Here is a 20,729-nt window from a genome sequence, read left to right as displayed (position 1 = left end):
CTTCAGTACTTCACCTACTTTCCTTGCAGTTCATTGGGGAGGGAGTATTGTAGAAGCATATACACAGAATCCATTATATGTAGCTGCACAAACATCTGAACTCATCATGCACAGACTTTAGGCATCGTACATAGCTATTTTTAGTAGTTAACCTTTTCATTTTTGTAAACTATTTAAATCATATTCATGTTCTTGTAATTATTGTCCCATTGCATATTCTCTTGTGTATTTACTGTACTTTTCTATCATGATCAGTGTAGTTATCTATCAACTTGTGAGTTGGAGCAAATTCTTTTGGCTTTATCTTGGCGACCTACAATACCTTCATTGCTGCTAAACTCACCCAATATCCATATCTACCCACAGAGCTAGGAATTTGTAATCTTTAAGTGATAGTTTATATTGCAGACATGGGCCTTGAGCTAGTTGACCTGATTACTGTAAAGGAGACCGGTCTCTATAAGGTGAGACCAACTCAGAAGGTACGTCATATTTCAAGTTGACTCTTTTGAGAGGTTTGATTGTGGTTTATTTCTTGTTGAGCTTTTATACACAAAGCAACAGGTCATCATGTGTAACAGTATATTATTCTGAACTTGTTTGGAAAATGTGTCTGATCTGGTAGAACTGCAGTAAACTGAACACAATACTGCTGCACATTAAAGTAGTTGCTATAGGAGATCTAGATTTCAGTGGCTAGAAATCTGAATTGTTAAAAAGTAGGGCCCAGCTGTAAGTGTTAACATGTTCTCTACTATTTGCTGAGGCAATGTTACCAGCATCCGCTTTATTTACTGTTGCTACTAACCCAGATCAATCATATTTACTGCAGCATATGAGCCCATCTTTGATCTGAAAACTACAATATCTTCATAACCATAATTATACTGTATACTGACTTGCAAATGTGCACAATAACCATATTAGCTATCTAGTTATATTGTACACGCATGCACACAAAATGGAGCTTATACACTTCATGATGGTTGCACTTAAAAACAACTGAATCAAAACTAAAATGTACGATACACATATACTCAACACGAATAATGTGCATTGCAGTTAAAACCAAAGGGAAACAAACATCTTGTTTGAATAAATCTCCTTCGGCAGCATGTATCATGGTCAAAGCAACCCTGGTGCCAACAGCAATCACCACATATCCATCTCCAACAATTACATGCTAACCCACACATCCCATAACAGTTATCATCTGGACAAGGAGGACATTGATCCCTACAACCACTCCTTCGTTCCAGCTTGAGTGGTGCAGTTGTGTTACTGACTGTTGAAGACAGGTGGAGTTGAGTGATGCGTAAAGCAAACATGAAGAATGGTAACACTGCAGGTGTGTTCCTGCCAGTAAGTCCTCTCTGACCTATAGTTTTTGCTGCCTCTGGTAGGAGACCAACTTCTTTTACCTCAAGTAACTTTTGTACAGCATCAGAAAACGAATGGTCATGGTTTACAGGTTCATCTGAGCGGGCGGGGCTAGTGTATTGCAGATACTCGAGACCTAGCACGTAAACTGAACGAACTTTCCACCCATCCACATCAATGAACGGACCAGTATCGATTAGTGTTTTACCATCGAATGTGCTGACCAGTAAGTAATCGTCCTCTTGACTGAAAAACGTGATCCCACTGATTCCATCTCCACTCGCGTACTTCCCATGTACTACTCGCTGTGAGTACTCCAACTTCACTAACTTGCCTGGAACGAGTGACCTGGCTGTGGCAAGGTGGAACGATAAGAGCAGCAACGTCAACGTCTTCATTCTTTTTTTGAGACTGAATTCTGCCATAGCTGGCAAACACTCCGCTACCCACGACTGTCACAGTATATTCCTTACATGTAGCCATATCGTTACGCATACATACTTTTGGGGGAATTACGCCGGATGCCATGTCAGACCTTCACTGTAAAGCTTTAATAACAATAACAATACATGTAGAAGCCACACCCTATTCAAATTCTTTTGTTTATGACATACAATGTACATTATTTCTTTTATATTATATTTACATACGTATCTTGTTTACAAAGAAGCATTACCAGACAAACAATTAATATACACAAATACAGAACAGTTATTTTCTTTTCTTAAGTTGTTCGAAGCGTCGTGTGAGGTCATCAAAGTCCACATCACCTGAATCATCACCAGCTGACTTGCCCCCTGAGAGAGCATGTGTCGGTACAGGTGGTAGGTCTAGTGAGTCAAGACTGCTCTCATTTGGACCACTGGGCATCTGATTAGGATGATCATTGCTGGGCTGAAAAACAAAGTAACAAAATATGTTGCAACTATACAGATAATATCACTGGCCGCAAATCTATCTTTATCTTTGCCAAAAATATTCAGACTATGAAGAGCACAACAATTAACTAGATCCACTGTCAAGCACAGGGCAGCCTTTTATGGGTTGTAAAGAAGTTTACTTGTCATATGGTATTCAATGATAAGTTATTATATGTTTACAAGGCTTTCACCAATTTCAATTGGAACACCCTATTCACGCCCAATAGATCATTGATCACTACAATGATCTTGAAAACAGCTCATGTCAGCATAATAAACAACATTGGGTACCTCGTACACTTTTTGTTAATGAAGTTTTATATCATACATACTGTATGTGTACAAAAGCAATATTTGTGAACAAACCAAACAATTTTCCAACTTTATATACAGCAAAATATGCAAATTTGGTACAAGCATGCAAAAACAAATGGTAGAAAACTATTATCACAGTTTGGTAAGACGTGTAAAGTCAATATATAAATTATTGTACATGTTCCTACTATTCTCATTCACACAATATAGAAAAGGTGGAATACGGAACAGCAGAATTAACAGAATGAGCGAAAATTTTATTCTAAGCATTTTATATTCTCTATAGGTTATACAGTGTTTACCTTGTAGCAACTACATCAAGAATGCAAACATGATGGTTGAAAAGTAAGGTGGCAAGCTTTAAATAGAATACACACTAAACTGTCCACTCTAGAATAATTGAACTAAGCTAAACTACTTTCTTCACTACATAATCATTACAAAACTAAGAGTTCTTTCTACTATATTTGCTTGGGCTTTAAATAGAGCAAAGCACTTTACTCTAAAATCTGCCCTAGAATATCTATACTTCTTTTTACCTTCCTCAACTCACTTAATCACCCACATTTTTACAATAAATTCAAAGGTGAAATGCTACTTTCATTACCAGTCACTTTGTACAGCATGACTAATAAATTTGGGTATACTTACTTGTTAGTGACAGAAAGTACTGTAAGTACAGCAGAAAGCACTGGTAGTTTTGTAGCAATTGTGTAGTAAAGTACATTAGAAAATAGTTTAGCTTAATTAGATAGTTTTTCTGCACATTCTACTAAAGGCTCACTGCCTTGGATTATATATATGTGTGCGTGTGTGTGTGCGTGCGTACATGCGTGTGTGTGCATGAGCACATGCATGCGGGTGTGCACAAACATACAGTAGGTATGCATGTGCACCTGCATACATACAGACGCACACATATGCACAACATTAAACACTCACATATGGTAGCTGGTTGGTTGGTGGTGGACCAGGTTGCTACAAGAAAGGTATGGTACATCACAAATACAGTAGAATGACACTTACTTGTGGTGGATAATTGCTTGGAGGAGCTTTGTATCCTCCACCCATACTCCCTGGGGGGCCTCCCATACCACTTGGGGGGCCTCCCATACCACCTGGGGGGCCGCCCATGCCTCCTGGAGGACCTCCCATACTGCCTGGGGGGCCTGTTGGTGCTTGAGGCCACTGCTGATTAGGTTGAGGCTGGGAATTACCATACGGTGGAACAGGATATTGGGGATTCCCCATAGGAGGTCCAGGATAATTGCTACTCCCCATTTGTTGTCCTGTATATGCAGGATTACTTGTTGGTGGTCCTGGGTATGGGAATTTTCCTCCTGAAGGTGGACCAGAGAAATTGTAACCACCACCAGGAGGTAGCCCATGTTTCTCAACTGGAGGAATGAATGCCGTCTCATCAGTGGAAATTTCTTCATCGTCCTCCTATTAAACACCAAAACATGTGTCTGCTAAATAACAATGAGTACATACATGTATACTGTACACACACTAGAAGGAACTTTTATCAATACAAGCACATGCATGGGATTAGCAATTGTGGGTACATTTTCTTGTAAAAACATGAGCCTGGTCTAAACATGCACATGCATCAAAGTTATGCATACAACCCAGTAACTAAACAGTAAGTCAGCTATACAGGACCAGGATTAGGTACAACATGTAGCGTAAGTCGCCAATTATCGGCACTTGTAAACTATAGAGGCTACAGGGTATACGGAGGCTACCAAGTTCCATAATGGGCTGTCATATCCTCTTAAACATTTCTTAGAATTGTTTTCATTCGGGAATTATTGTTGTTAAAGCGATTTACAAGCCATTCTGGTTTAGCATGGAATTGCGTAAAAATAATTTTGTATTGGAAATCAGTATGCTTTTACGTCTAACCTGAATATCTCTCAAATGGCTGGCCTCATCTTCGTAAAACTTCTGTGAAACGGAGTTATCCAAGGACTGCATCTCCCATAAAAATTTCACAAAGAACCAACGAACCATCATGGAGTTACACACAAAATCACACATTGTGCCGATAATTGGTCAATCAGGGAAGTACAGTTGCCGATAATGGGTACCCCATACTGATAATTGGCACACGATAGGCACTGCAATTTTCTTCATAACAAGACGTTCACTCACGTGAGACAATTAAAATTTGGTGCGCTAAGAGACGAAGGACTGCTCTGTTAAATGGTTAAAACCTGAAGTTTATACGCCATTGAATTACAATTGCATGATGAAATGATACTGATAATTGGCAACTTATGCTATACTATAGGGGCGCACAGACACTGAACTGGGTATCATATCCTACAAGTAGGGATTATCAAACAAATTTCTAAAAGTGTGCCGAATGTTTTAGCCACAGCATCTTGTAGAGCTCGAAAAATGCTGTAAGTTGATATATACATTTTGCTTTTGTAATAGCCAGTAATTGAAGGGGTCAGGGGAAAAGGGGGTAATCCACATTTTGAGATTTGCCATTTTGTAAAACAAAATTGCTTGGTTAGGCATGTTAATAGTGTTTCCACTAAATTTAGCAACAGGAATTAAAAGTTCATATTAGTCTATGGCAATTCAAAAAATTCTATTTAATGCTCACTATACACCCATTATATATTTCAAATGTGGATTACACCCTTTTCCCACTGACCCCTTTAATTGTTAAATAACTAATAGGCAGTTCTCCAGACTTCTCTATTGAGCACCATTGGTAGCCATGGTACAAAACTAAAAACAAGTGACGTATGGGTGATTATGTCACGTGTAGCATCGCCAGGAAACCAATACAGGTGTTCAAGTTGCATCTTGCACTGACCAGCCTATCGATAAACTTGTGATCGGCAAAACTAGCTAGTCTGGCAGCACCCACCCCTTCGCATTATAGAAGAAGGGTCTGGTGACCATAGTATATGGTACTTGTGTGACTACCACTATAGTGGTAGAGCCAACCAAATCGCAATATCCAAGTATTTGTGACGTAAAAACCATGTAGTTTTGCACCATGAATAACACAATAACCATGGCGACCAAATTTGGAATAGTTGGAAAGCAGCTGATACTCTTTGAGCAAGATTCCAAGATACACCCACCGTGAGAAGTATGAAGTTTCATGCTTTCTTTGCCGAGTACAACAGCCTGAACAGGTAATTATCAATTTTAAACTACATTTGCATTCTGATTGCACAAGTACCGTATACTACGGTCTCCAGACTCTTACTCTATGCAAAAGCACGGGCGTTGCCATACTAAAAACTAGCCTGCTGTCATCTTCCATACATTTTCTAGGGAGAGATCTAACACTGGGGCTTACACACATGCCTAGCTACTCAGGAGAAGAACACTACCTTGACCAGGTCATTACCATGGAAACAAAAATATCTAGAGTGGCTAGAGCCTAAACTATCTGCAGGATGTGCAACTCATTGTGCCAATTTTTAATGGGACGTACAGGAAAAGAATTTTGCATCTGAACATTCACCCCAGCAATGTGGCCATTGTGCTTCATTTTCAGTTATGTCCTGCCCATTACACAGCATTACAAAATGAAGAATGGTACAAGAAGTGTCTCTGCAATCAATCCGGATAATATAGATAATAAACGTGATAACTAGTCAGCACAACTACAGGAAGCCATACATCACACTACCACAAACTGACATCTTGCGTTTCCACCAAAAAGAACTAGGACCCAAAGGAGGACAAAGGTAAGTCCATGATATGTGTATTGTACGTACTGTGGTATGCCAAAAGGCACCTGAAGCGATGTTCAGCAGTAAAAATCAAGCCCGTAGCCTTAGCTATTATCGAGTCACACTGCATCAATCAGTAAGTCAGTCAGTCAGCAGAAAATTCCACTAAATAAAAATTTTCATGGCAACTTATTGGAAGTAATTTGGGTTACACTAAAGCCAAGACACCAAGGCTGGTTTCTGGTCAATATTTTTTGGGAGAATGTGCAACCTTCTAATATACACGTACTACCATACTGTATGATAGAATGTGTTGCGCTTGTAAATTAGAGGTGCACCGATATCGATATTGGTACCGATATCGCTATATCAGAAATCGGTAAAAAGTTGACTTTTAGCAGATATAAAGTACTACAATTGCACAATCTGAAGTATACAGTAGTTGACCTTGTAGTACGATGGTTAAAGCACCAGGCTGAAGTTACAAGCAGATTTTCAAAGTTTGGGGGTTCTAATCCTGAGTATGGTAATCATTTAAACCTTTTTATCACCACTTCTTTCCTAAGTTTTTTTCCCCTTTACAAAAAAGGTTTTAGCAAACAGCTTTTTAGGGATTTTCGTCATATTTTTCACACTGAAAACCTTTATGATACAGCCACTACCACTAAATATCAGCATCAGAATCGGTAATTTTGTAGCCAATATATTAGTTATCGGTAAATTTCCATATCGGTGCACCTCTATTATAAATAATACTCATCTGTATACATGCATATTATATACTATTTATGTTACATTAGAATGTTATGGTTCATTGCATAAAAAAATTTAGAAAAAAAAAGCAATGAAACAAGTAGGGCTGAAACAAAATACTAATACTCGACGAGTACCCATTAAGGATTTGGTACTTGGATAGTAAAATTGGTACTTGAGTACTCGTTAAGACCATGTGACCCAATGTACAGGTGTATTAGTCATCAGGAGTGACACAAAGAAGACTGTTGAGTTTGATTGGCATAATTTTAATACAGTGTGTGCATCACTTGAAGAGCTGTAAACTGTTAAAGGTTGGTACAAAACATGTCAAATGGATATGACTACATGCAACTAGTATTCGTGAGTACTCGATCGTTAACTCTAGAGAGTACTTGAATATTAAAACACCATGATCGTTTCAGCCCTAGAAACAAGGGAGGTCATCTACACTTGCAGCTACATATACTTGTGCATTCCTACTTTATACAGTGCATGGTACAGATATGACTGAAGTAGGAATTAAATGTGGCTGTAGCTGTAGACGACCTCCCTTGTTTCATAGCTTTTTATTCTACGATCCCCACTCAGATGTTAAATTTTTAATTTTTCCTTGAAGCTGTTTGTTTGTTTGTTTACTGATTCATTACTGATGAAGCAGTGCATATCACAACAAAGGAAATAATGGTGCTAGACACAAATCAACTACATGGCTGGACGCACACCCTAACTATCAATAACTGAAAGAGACGCGGCCATTCTACTACTTGCAGTTTCAAAATACTGACCAGTTGAGCATCCACTGATTTCACTGGATCCTTCATGTGGTACTGTAGCTCTCCCGGTCTGCGTGAATGTTCTGTACATGTATGTGTGTGTGTGTGTGTGTGTGTGTGTGTGTGTGTGTGTGTGTGTGTGTGTGTGTGTGTGTGTGTGTGTGTGTGTGTGTGTGTGTGTGTGTGTGTGTGTGTGTGTGCGTGCGTCCATGCATGCATGTATGTGTGTGTAAAGAAAGTCCCTCATGATGCATTACTCCCACATCTAGGATACAATATCTGAAAGAGGTAAGGATGGTACCACAGCAGCTACAATGCATATGGCCCTGACTTACTTTGGTCCTCCTTGGTGTCCTGTTTCTTTCTCCACCACTGTGTAGGTGCTGATTTGCACTAATGCATCACAGCTTTGGTACTGGCTATCACAGAATCATCTGTAATTTCCATAGTAACTGGACTGATTACAGAGACGCTTCTTGTACTGTTCTTTATCTGTACAGCAGCTGAAAAAGATATGCTTGGCTCCTTTCTCAATCAACTTGTCTGTAGCAAGAACAAATACACAGCTCCTTTACTGCAGGATACAGCAGTGCTAGCAGTACGTAGATGCTCTGTCACTCTGTCATACGTCCAAACTAGTGATGTCACGATATATCGTATATCGCGATAATTGTAATAGAAGCATTTCATAATAATCGTGATAGAGAAAAAGCTATATCACGATATGAAAAAACATTTAGTGAAAAGTGACTTGATATTATTTTGCAAAATATGTCTGGAAATATGTGGTGATGCATAAAAAACAAGTCAAATCATTGTTATAAACTGACTCTGTGAAGCTGGTTACCTTAGAAGCAAAGTTGTTAGGTAGTGTTACTTTTGGAGAGAACCAACTGAAGCATATAATGCACGGCAACAGTGGGTAGCTTGAATAATACACCATCATAGTTAAGTACTGTCTAAATGATTGTTAAAAAACACATGCTGCCAAAGTATCGAGATCATTACAGATTTGCCACATACAGCTGTTTCTCTCTCAACCTTGTCTACTTTTCCTTACAGCCTTGCAATAGTGTTTTAACTAATATGACAAGGAAGTATAAACAGAAACTTAGCAATGCTGGTGAAGACATCACTTCATAGTGACAAATATATAGTTCTTTCATCTTCACAGCAACACAAACAATGCCACTTATTGTCTGGTTATTATACCATATATCAAAAAATTCAACCATGCTGCTGAACAAACAATATGGAGCAATCTATATAACAGGATTTTAAACCGCCTATCAGGTAACCATGCATGCCAAGTATGTTATCAGTAACCTTAATTAGATTTATCACTCTTTTGACGACTAAAAATAAAACAGCTTTGGCATGGTGGATAGTTCGACAACTCCTCCAATAAGTGCCTGTACAAAAACTGTTCAGGAAAATGGCTGCAATGTTTGTGTTGCTATAGAGATGAAAGAACTCTTAGCATAAGGCTAATGTAGCTACTACTGCTGTATAATCATTAACTTTGTATAAAGAGGAGGCTCTACATGTACTGTATTTTATTTGTTTAAATTTAAGCATTGTTTTATTTTGTTCTGAACACATGGTTATTAAATTCTCCACCCGAGACACATGCACAAGTGTATTTGCTTAGTTCATTTATTTTTAACATATATATAAAATCGACCTAGATTCTGAAGTGATAATGCATTCCTTGTGTTCTGTTGCAATAACCAGCAAGCATCACACCATATAGATTGTGTGGACACTTGCCGATGACTACTGTGTAATACAAGCTGATGCATATATGCACAAATGTCTTAATAATTCAAAAATCAACTTTGCGACGCTAGAATCATAATAATCTGGTGGCCAGAAGTCAGTTTTATTGAACCGTTGCTGCTCATATTATGACACACATAGTGACTAACAAAATTTGTAAAACTTACAAAAGCAGCGGTGGGGTCTCTTTCATAAGGCACATTGTAATTCTCAGCGATGATGGCCATGTAGCTGTCCACCATTTGATGTGATGGAGGCTCTACTCCCAACTTGGTGATCACTTTCTCACTAACCATACCCATCTTGTTGCTACGAGCCTGCTGGCCAAACTCTAGTCCATACTTAAAACACAACTGCTTTGATACCTAATCAAAGAACGAACACATGTAAGACCCACTAGTAATGTATTGTATATACAAAATAGACCTTTTAGATGGTAGTGTCAACACCCTAGAAGTAGGATGTACCAATAGACCATACATACAGGACTGAATCTACTGTTCAGTCATTGTGCACAGTATCATCCAGTATGCTAAAGTCTCGCATTGCCAGACTACTTATTTTACCACCAACACACAAGAGAAAAAGTGGTAGTCTGGCAATAAGACACTAATGGTATGGTTCTGTGCAGGGGTGTATGTAATATTAGATGCATTGTATTACTTATACAAAGCATTCTATGGTGGGGGAATACAGATACTGCATCAAGTGTGCTCGATTTATGCTTTGAACAACAAATGTAACAGCTATTCCAACAAGTTAGCTACTGTGCTAATATCAAAGAAGCATAAACCATCGCACTCTCCGGTGGTAAGAAAAAGTTATTGTGCATTTACTACAAGACTGACCCCCGCTGCCTTTATGTATTGTAGTCACAAAATGGGGATACCATCACATAGAATAACCGCTTTGGCCATAACTAAATTTTCAGTATATAATGTACAGTAAGCAAAAGCACTATATTTGTAAGAATGCCAGTGAATAGTGAAAGAAAGGCATCCAAGGACTAGAGTGCACGCACGCACGCACGCACGCACGCACGCACGCACGCACGCACGCACGCACGCACGCACGCACGCACGCACGCACACAGTGCTAAACTTGATCAGTTTTCTATTGTTCACAGTCCTTAAGTACACAATGCATGACTACTTTTACTAATACAATTGCTATAATTCCTATCAGTGTTGAGGGCTTACAATTACAGTGCAACATCCTATTCAACAAACCCATTCATTACAAAGGAGATCCTGTACCCAACACTACAGTGTACGTGTAAATAGCCAAGATCAACAGCCAAGTAATAGTTAACTGATGCAAGGGACCAAATTTATAAAAAAAAATATCTGCACAGATTCCATACTCCTCCAAGTTTTATTTGTGCACATTTCGTTGCAAACCATTACAAATAAAAAAAAACTTTTGTTTCAATGGATGCTTGGCAAGGACATGACACAAGAAAGAAAACTAAATTTCATAACCTAGTATGAATGCTCTGCAACATACCACTATGACTACAAACAATATAACAATTTGGTCCCTGGACTATCTGCAGTGCAAGGATACTGAATATTGGAAAATCACCCATATGGGTGCCTTGTTGATTCACAGAAAATGTATTGAAATACCTAGAACATGCATGGAACTTTTGGTGGACAATTGTCTAGTGGCCAAGGTAATAGTTTCACGATGAGATGAAGGTGAGTTTGGTGTGGAAATTGATAGTCCGATAGTACAACAACTTTAATTTGTGCTGGCTGGGTTTAGGCTTTTGTACCCATATGGTTGATTTTGCAAAATCCAGTCACATTTATATAATGTGGTTACACTGCATTACATACTTGCAAAGGAAAACACAAGAGGAAGGTAACTAATTTTTTGGTCATGACAAGATCAGAGTGGATTACTCTAGAATTCTCGCTAGTTCCCCTTCCAAAAAGGAAGATATTTAGACAACACAGAAATCTGCTACACATACCTTTTCCTGGGAGTTCATAAGAAAATTAATTCCTAAGATACCACCTTGGTATGGTGGATTTTGAGAAGGGCCATATAATAGCTAGGCTTTCAAGAAGATGCAAATGACTGTTCTCAGACACATGGTTCTACAGATGTAGAGCTACATGTACTAACAACTATGTGGAATTAGAACCTTCTTTATGTCATAATGAATGGTTTCACTGTATTGGTATTTCATACATATGCTACAGTATGCATGATAATAAGTGTTGATGTATAAAGGTTCCATTCAGTGGTTTAGCTAGCATATTGCCCAGGAAATATCATGGGAAAGTGGTTTGCTCATGGCTTTGATGCCAAAGCAGTTTAAAAGTACAGTACACTTTGAACCATTATGAAAAGTGTGTTTACACAATAGGGGCACACATGGTGACACTAGGTGGGGTAACTTAATTCTTGTAGCCTACAAATACACATTGATTAAAAGCCTGTTCACTGGGCTACTTGGAGAATGTTAGATGAACACTGTAACCACAGTGCCTTACTCGTTATGAAGCGGTCAACAGCGAGTCACGTCTCCATGTTTCAAAATACTTTGGTCACGTACTTAATTTCTACAGTGCATTGTGAGTTTTTTGATGCGAGTTAAAAATATAAGTTACTAACCTATTTCAGTGTTGCAGTCACAATTAGCTCCATTGTTGTGTTCTGCTCAATGGCTGACACATGTTGAGTGTTGAGTAGAAATAGGCATCCATGCATTGCCCAAATGATTATTTTAGTGATCATTCATCACAGAATATTGTTTAACTACATGTGCAACTATGCTAAAACTCTAAACCAAATTCCACAATACAAAGCTCTGTGTTGCTTAACCCACATTACCCAGAAAACTGGATTAATAAACTATAAACTATATTTAAAATAAAAAATAGATAAACTATTTAAACTTAATAAATAAACATGCCTTGCACAAAGCACAGTAAAATTTTGAAGTGTCTGTCCTACGGCTACTCAATTTATGTCATTCTACTAAGGATCAAAATGATACCCTAATGAAAACAGTTGAAGCAAAAACTATCTGTGTAAGTAACTTTTCGGTAAGGAGACATGCTAACCCTTAACAAAATGATCCATAACTCAATAGTGGTTGCTCCTATCACCTTGCAATAAATTATTAGATTCGCCATTTAATAAGCAGTTCACCTAATATACCTGTAGTACTTCCTCTCCCAATAGCAAAATTATTAGGCTTAATGCACAAAAAAGTAAAAATAAAAATTCAAACCCACAATCCTAAGTTTACTACCGTATAGCCTACATAAATCTTTTGAATGAGAAAAATTTCACTTTTTCAAGGTTTCTGGAGTTTAGCAGTGAAAATTTTATCCTTGAAAAATTTAGACCTCCATATATTACATATGGGATTGTTTACATATCCGCAAAAAATTAATTTTTATATTGTTCAACCTCGAAAATTTTGTCCCTTGAAATATTTAGGCTATATGGTAACATAGTATGTTGAAGCATATGAATAATTTTTGCTCTGAGAGTGATTATATTAACTCACACTTAAATTTTAAAAACCACAATCAATCATCAGATAGTAAAAACACACTGGGTGAGTATACAGGTCACCTATTAGGTGAGCATGCCCTGAGTGGTACATATCATGACTGCTCGGGATTCACTGATACATACACGCCTTCGGGTACCTATATACATCAGCAAATCCCAATTACATAACCCCATACATATTTAAGTTGTAAACATCAGCCAGGACCAGGACATCAGCCAGGACCAGGGGGCATCCAAGACCCATCATCCACAAGACACTGATAACCAATATCCCATGTAGCCATAATCCCACGACGCTCTAGCCTACATACACCCTATCATCAAACAGTAGTACATTACCTCGTCAAGTTCCTTGATATCAGCTGATAAACGAGGGGCAGCCCATATTAATGTACACACTGCTTCTTGCAGGCCCTCTTCACAGTAACTACAGTACAAGTGAACAGCAAGTCATTGTAAAACAGCATACAGTAACAATGAGGTAATGTAACAAAACACATTACATATAGTGTTTGTAATATAGATGACTGAAAAATTGGTGTCCTTATTTTTAAAGGGGTAACTACTGTATGGGTACTTTAATTTCGAGGGGTTTAAATTTCCATGGATTTCGTGGTTACCTGCTATTCACAAAAATATAACCTTTTAAAAATTTTGTATGAGTCGCCCATTTAAAGGCTCGTTTGACACATGTTAGATAGTAATGGCGTTACGAAAGTTTCTGCGCCCAGCAGATGACGATTCTGGCTTTCATCAAACACCTAAAACCTTGCCTAAAGTAGTCAATGCTGAATATGGCGAGCTTTGTGATACCAGTACACAGGGTAACGGGAAGAGAAGAGGAACGTACCAAAAGTTTTAAGAGCGATAATCGGGAAGTTTGCCAGTGAACATGGTGTGGCTAGTGCTTCAAGGAAATATGATGTTGCAGAAAGTAGCGTTAGAGACTGGAGGGATTTGTACCGAAGGGAATTAACTATAAAATCCAAGGAAGTAAAGGTGGGAGAGGAGATTTGTGTCGATGCACTACCGTCGAAGAAACGGGGAAAGCCTCCCTTGTTGGGTGAGAAGCTTGATTGTCACCTACAAGAAAAGATTGATTGGGTATACGAAGAGAAAAGCTAATAGCAAATGCAAAGTTAATCCTATTAACTTTGATGAGATTAAAGGGACAATGTGCTGTTTACAACATCTGACTATTTTGGGGCCCAACAAAATCATGTGATGCTTGTACTTTACCACCTGCAACATGAACTTGACAAGATACACAATGCAGTCAGCTGGTCTTGGACAAGCATTGAGTGGCTTCCATACATCAAAATATAGTATAGCATGTAAACAGCTGCTGTTGAAATGGAGGATATACCACCAAGCCTAGTCATAAACTGGGATCATACAGCCACTAAGATCGTTCCTTCAAGTCAGTGGACTATGGAAAGAAAGGACATGAAGAGAGTGGAAATAGTAGCTGTGGATGACAAAAGGCAAATAACAGCTATCTTTGCTTGTACGCTGTCAGGGAAATTTCTGCCCATACAATTGACATACCAAGGGACCACCCCTAAATGTTTGCCAAAAAAATGGCAATTTTCCATCTGACTGGCACCTTACCTGTACAGCCAACCACTGGGCAAACAAAGAAACATCTATGGCCTACATAGATAATATCATTCTTCCCTTTGTTCAAAAAGAAAGAGCTTCACTTGGCCTTAGCAATGACCATTGTGCACTGGTTTTCTTTGATGTATTTAAGGGACAATGTACAAGTAAAGTGCTGAAAGAAGCTAGAGGATAACAATATCCTTTATGTAACTGTGCCAAACAATTGCACTGACAGACTACAGCCACTTGATCTGTCAGTTAACAAGCCTGCAAAGGACTTCTTACGGAGCAAATTTCAACAGTGGTACGGAACCGAAATCTGCCAGCAATTGGACAAAGGAATGACGGAGGAAGTGGACATGAGGATGAGTGTAATGAAACCATTGGCTGCACAGTGGGTGGTAGATCTTCATCCATATTTGGTAGCTTGTCCAGCTATCATATTAAATGGCTTCCGTTCCGCTGGTATCGTGGACTGTATTGGACAATCATAGCTATTAGAAGTATATACATCATGGATTTCATTATAACAATTGTCATAATAATTGTGTGATTTAACAATTTACCAAATCATCATTGCATTTACATATATACAGTGCACAATTGATCAAGTGTAGTCCGTGATTATGGAAACACACAAATGTGCTGTTTGTCAATGCATTCATAAGGTGCTGACGCATACAATCTTGTTGAAACTCAAAACTAGTTTTTCCAAAAGCCAAATGTGTGGCAAAAGCTATGGAAAAGAGGCCACGATCTTTATATCCTTGCTGTTTCTGCACAATGGGCACTACAAACTTGACTTTAGAAGCAAAAGTCTTCTCAATCTTTCGCTTACATTAGTGGCATCATCAACTCTGTCATATAGAGAATCATATACCTTTACCTCCCCACGTTAGCATCCTATGCTGCTTACTAAAATCCAATGAGAAGATCGGCAGTGGACTATTTGCAAATAATTATTTGTCCAACATCCTAAGTGGTATTGGATTAGCGTAGATCGTAAACCTTTCAACAAAGGAAATTGGACAATTAACATCTTTTGTGCAGCATTAATAACTCTATCATCAAGCTCATTGCCCAACAGCAACATTAACTTATCTGAATTCTTCAATAATGAACCATGAAGTCGTATCCAAACACCATCATTTATCTCACCCCCTCGTTTACATGATCTTCATCGACTACCTTTCTCTTCTTGCTGTCTGATACTATCACACTGTCACCATCTATGGCTACGACATCTTTGCTGGAGTTATGACTGCAGTTGAGGTACTGGACACAGTAGTTACCACATCCTGGCTACTCCCTGAGCTGCTTACATCGATAGTGGTGGGGGCTGCAACTACGGAGAGGTACTGGACACAGTAATATCAGTTGTTGGCTTAATCAATTTTTCGACTTTCACCACATACTTTTCCTCTCCTTTAAAGGTAAGCTTACATGGCACTTCAAGTCCTCCTTGGATAAGATCTCTTGAATATTGTCGGCCACCCGTAATGGTACACTGAATAGACCCGCGATTCCGCAAGAACAATGAACAAGCAGCGGAAATTTTCCTTGGCACGTGGCCTATAATATTACCAGCTCTCACAACTGACACGGCAAACAGGTCGAACGGATTCCCTTCTTCTCGTAGACATGGAAATGTCTGGCCACAACTAGCTTCCAAAATTTCTTGATAAATGTGGTAGCCTTGAACAGCAGACTCGCAACCAAAAAAACGTGGTCTCAGCCATTTCCAACGTTAAAAAACGTGAGCACGTGGATAGTTGTGCAAGTTCACGTTTGACCCTCAAAAATTTAAACCCACGAAAATAATTAATGAATGGCTATCCACAAAGATTTAAACCCTTGAAATTAAATACCCATACGGTACTTGGGACATCTGGGTCACATAGGCATCTTTGTTTTCATTTTCAAAGTCATACCAATTTTGTTTTCATTCATTAAAGAACGTTCGCACAATATAGACAACAAACACAAACACATATATATACATACAAGCACATGTACACCCCACATGTTCATATACACACCTCATAGTTTCTATCAGACCAAATCTGGCTAACAACATATCACAAAACAGTTCTATTATTTCCAGTGCCTCCACCATGTAATCCTCCCTAATGATGTGTTCCACCTGTAAACATGATGATCACAGCATAATGTTACCCAGTATAGTAACACTACCCATCCTGTTGCTACTATATATGGAATACAAGATGACAAGTGTTATTGATGTCATAGTCACAAGGCAAATCACATGAGCCACATGACAACATCTTACTCTGATCTTAGCTCTATCTGTCTTCCTCTGCTTGATGTAATCAGCTATCTCTTTGCGAGCCTTCATTGCTTGTTCGGCTGTAGAATAACATACAAAATAAAATGTGCAAAAGCCAGAACCTATCTGTACATTAACAAGAATCCTTCAAATTAGGCATTACTGCTTTGGTAAATAACTCACTCCACTCTTTACCTCACGGAGCAAACAAATAAGAGAGTGGTTTAATGCTAAAACACGCCCAACAGGCGTGTTTTATGTTCATTGAGTTGGCCAAAACGCAACGTGGGTATAGAACACTCACTTTTCTTTTTCTCCAGGAGTTTCAGTCGGTTAATAGACAACCGAAGGTTAATCTTTAGTTTATCTGGCTTAAAATGTGGCATCTTTACACGCTGCTTTATCGCTCCACTATCCTAAAAATAATATGAAACACTGATAGTCGAAACTTGAAAAGATTTTAAACACGGTATTCGGTTATCACGTGATTTTTCAAGTGATTTTATAAGCCCGTGTCAACTGAGAAATAAACAAAGTTTAGATTTAGTTGTGGAATGAATATGTCGTCTCTTTGGCGTCCTGGTAAAAGTAAGACTTTAGAACGAAGCAAGGCTACCGATGAAGAACCAGAAATGGCCAGCAAAGGACGTTCTAGAAGCAAAACTGTGTTAAATTCTTTAAAAGGAAAGTTATGGAAGAGAAACAGAGCGAGTACTTTGTCAGTAGCATACCCAACGACTTCAAAAAGTTCTACACTTCCAAGTTCGCGACATAGGCCGCGAGACGAGGATGAAGACTCTAGTGTCGTCAAGTTTGAAATTCCCATGAACGGCAATACTCCCACGAGGGCGTTTCACTACTCTACGGAAGACCTTTGCGCACCAGATGGACAAGATTTGACCAGAAAACATAGTTCAGATTCTTCTGACTCCGGTGTGGATACTATCGCTGGGAGCATGCCAAGCTGTTGCGTCGTGGAGACTCACAATTCAGACGGGATTACACTGTGTGCACAGTATGATGGCAAGTCTGTTGCAAACGCTTTCGGACCGATGAAGGACGTGGGTCGTTTGTTTGTGTATCAAATAGAACATGAGATAGGCACTCGCCCACCTTGTCCATTACCGCCTGCTATAAAACCTGTTTATGAAGATGATTCTTCTGATAAAGACAGTGATGAAAAGGATGATACTACTCGTGTGGGTGATGAAAAGGTTTATGACACAGTCTCGCCTTCTTCTCAGAGCCCACGAGGTCTATCACTAGGTCTCCGTGATCTTGCTCAACATGGATGGTACTGGGGACCTATAACAAGACAAGAAGCTGAGGAAATACTTTGTGGACAAACTGATGGAACATTTCTAGTACGTGACAGCTCCAATGATAGATACTTGTTGAGCGTTAGTTTTAGATCACAAGGAAGAACTCTCCATACTCGTATTGAGTATGGAAATGGAAATTTTAGCTTTTTTGGGTTTCCAGAAGCTGAGTCGGACAGTTTTGGCTCTGTTGTTGAATTGATAAATTGTTCAGTCCAGCGTTCTCAGAATAATAGTGTGTTTTGTTTTAGCCGTGCACGGACATATCATTCTGTGGCTATACCAGTACGGCTGAGCATCCCAATGTCCCGTTTCATGAGTGTCCAATCTTTACAACATCGGTGTCGTTTTGTCATCCGCCAGCACACAAGATTTGACCTTATCAGAGAACTACCGCTACCAAAACTTCTTCACAATTATCTTCAACAATCCCACTATTAAATGTCAACTTTATACTTACATTACTTCGCAGTAAGTGTTTTAATTATAATGATATAGTATTGAGCACAAATTATAATGTGATACTTGGTACAATTGTTAATGTTAAGCTTATAGGAGCATATTATTGCAGTACTTGTAAAGTACACCATTTGGGATATGGTAACAGTTTTATGTCACAAAGACAAACCATACAAAAATAACATGTGCAGGACTTCACATATTTGAACAGTTTGATAATGGGCCACTGCTATGCACAAACTGTTAAACTTCTATTGGGCTAGACAACCACTGGCATTTGGTGTGGTCAGATGTTGTCCTTAATCATTGACTGGTTCAATAAATGGTGGTACAATTGTGTGATGACGTACAGCCTGTACCTTGGGGCTGTATTCAATTAGGACTTGTGGCCTTTATGTGGAGGTAATATTCCTTTATTGGATTGTCCATGTGGGTGGGTTCTCATTAAAGTGTACTTTGGTAGCTTGTGTGGTTGACTATGCTGCCCTGGTTATTTCACAGTGCATGGTATAAACAAACAAGGTATTATGCTTGTTGGTCAAACAAGTTTATTGTAATAAACTTGTAGTTACAGTATCAGCTAACTGTGTAATGTAGCCTTAGTAGTAATTTGTTAGTTGTATGGTTAGTGGCAAGGGTTCACTTCTGACATAACAAGATGGTCAAAACTTTGGCACAGGATGGAAGTACAATTGTTATAACCGCAAAAGGTGATGCAATCCCAATGGCCCTCCGTATATGTGTTCCAGAATGTACAGAATACTAGAGCTTTTTTCTGTGTGCCTCCTATATATCTATTGGTCTATAATAGGTGGAAAATTTCAACCTGCAGTTGTACAGTAGTTGGAGTGAGACCTCAGGCTAAAATGCAAATTGCAGTCATTGTTTATAATGTTTAGTGCCTTCCTCACTTCCTCATCATGAATTGTGATGTGTAAGCTGGAAAACCACGCTTAGGATATTTTTTTTTCCAAATGCAATGTGACTTACACATAATGTGTGTGAGAGTTGAAGTGTTGTCTGTGAATCTTTAGTTGCTTTGCTATGTAGATGCATGTGGTATAGAACACTGTTCATATAGGTTACCAGTGAGTGTTCATGTGTATCTGGTATGCATTACAATTGTCCTTTGTATTGTAAACATTTAGTAACTCTGTATTCAGTCCTACACAAGAAAATTAACCAAGCTGTGTACCATTCATCTATAGATCTACAGATCTGCTATGGCCTCTCATCCTATCTGTTTCCCATAAAACAGTATTATGATGTTTCACATCAACATTAATTAGTACAGTCTTCCTCAGTCAACACCCATACTATATTAGCATGTGAAAACTATAATATGGTATATTGCCACTACTTGAAATGTAGGAAGTAATGAAAAATTTGAAGATGTAGAATCTCATAGAGCTATATTCGGCTGGTTACAATATACCCTCTCAGAGGTGGCCTTACTTTGAAAGTGTATGACTTATGTTGCTGATCATGAGTATGGGATGACCACTATAATACAGTGGTCATTTTAAAGATGTGACTCCTTAATATCTAATGTAAATGTAGTTCTAAACTAGAAATTTCATTGCAGTGCTGAAGAAATATACAGGTCCAATTACACAATGATCTAGAAAATGTACAGTGGAACCTGTTAATCAGGACACTTGCATAATCTGGACATTTGGCAATGTCCAGGTTCCAAAATACCCCAACCAGGAAAACCAGGACACCTTCGGTTGGTCCCAAGGTATCCTTACTATACAGGTTTCACTGTACCTCAAATTTTCTATAGGACAAAATTGGCTATTTTGTAAACCAATGGTTCAACATACCTCATGCAGTTTTAGCAACAGAAGTACAATAGCACAGTGTTGGGAAGACTATGCATGCATATCGCT

The 20,729-nt window shown here is 38.7% G+C and overlaps 2 protein-coding genes across 2 annotated transcripts; one reads left to right on the top strand and one right to left on the bottom strand.

Annotated features, from left to right (window-relative positions):
* Nucleotides 1–1,916: 1,916 nt before the first annotated feature.
* Nucleotides 1,917–17,525, bottom strand: LOC136263015 (IST1 homolog). Its single transcript, XM_066057454.1, has 8 exons — nt 17,364–17,525; nt 17,063–17,139; nt 16,812–16,915; nt 13,510–13,597; nt 9,801–9,998; nt 3,642–4,061; nt 3,558–3,593; nt 1,917–2,274 (listed from the first exon to the last, which is right to left on the bottom strand). Exons 1-8 carry the CDS (start codon nt 17,443–17,445, stop codon nt 2,092–2,094), a joined length of 1,188 nt encoding a protein of 395 aa, XP_065913526.1. The 5' UTR covers nt 17,446–17,525; the 3' UTR covers nt 1,917–2,091.
* Nucleotides 17,526–17,531: 6 nt separating this feature from the next.
* Nucleotides 17,532–18,912, top strand: LOC136263014 (uncharacterized). Its single transcript, XM_066057453.1, has one exon. The coding sequence runs from the start codon at nt 17,614–17,616 to the stop codon at nt 18,817–18,819; it is 1,206 nt and encodes a 401-aa protein (XP_065913525.1). The 5' UTR covers nt 17,532–17,613; the 3' UTR covers nt 18,820–18,912.
* Nucleotides 18,913–20,729: the final 1,817 nt, after the last annotated feature.

Source organism: Dysidea avara, chromosome 8 (assembly GCF_963678975.1).
Source record: "Dysidea avara chromosome 8, odDysAvar1.4, whole genome shotgun sequence".
Classification (NCBI taxonomy): domain Eukaryota; kingdom Metazoa; phylum Porifera; class Demospongiae; order Dictyoceratida; family Dysideidae; genus Dysidea; species Dysidea avara.
Note: the sequence above shows the minus strand (reverse complement) of the source record. Positions and strands in the feature narration are given on the sequence as shown.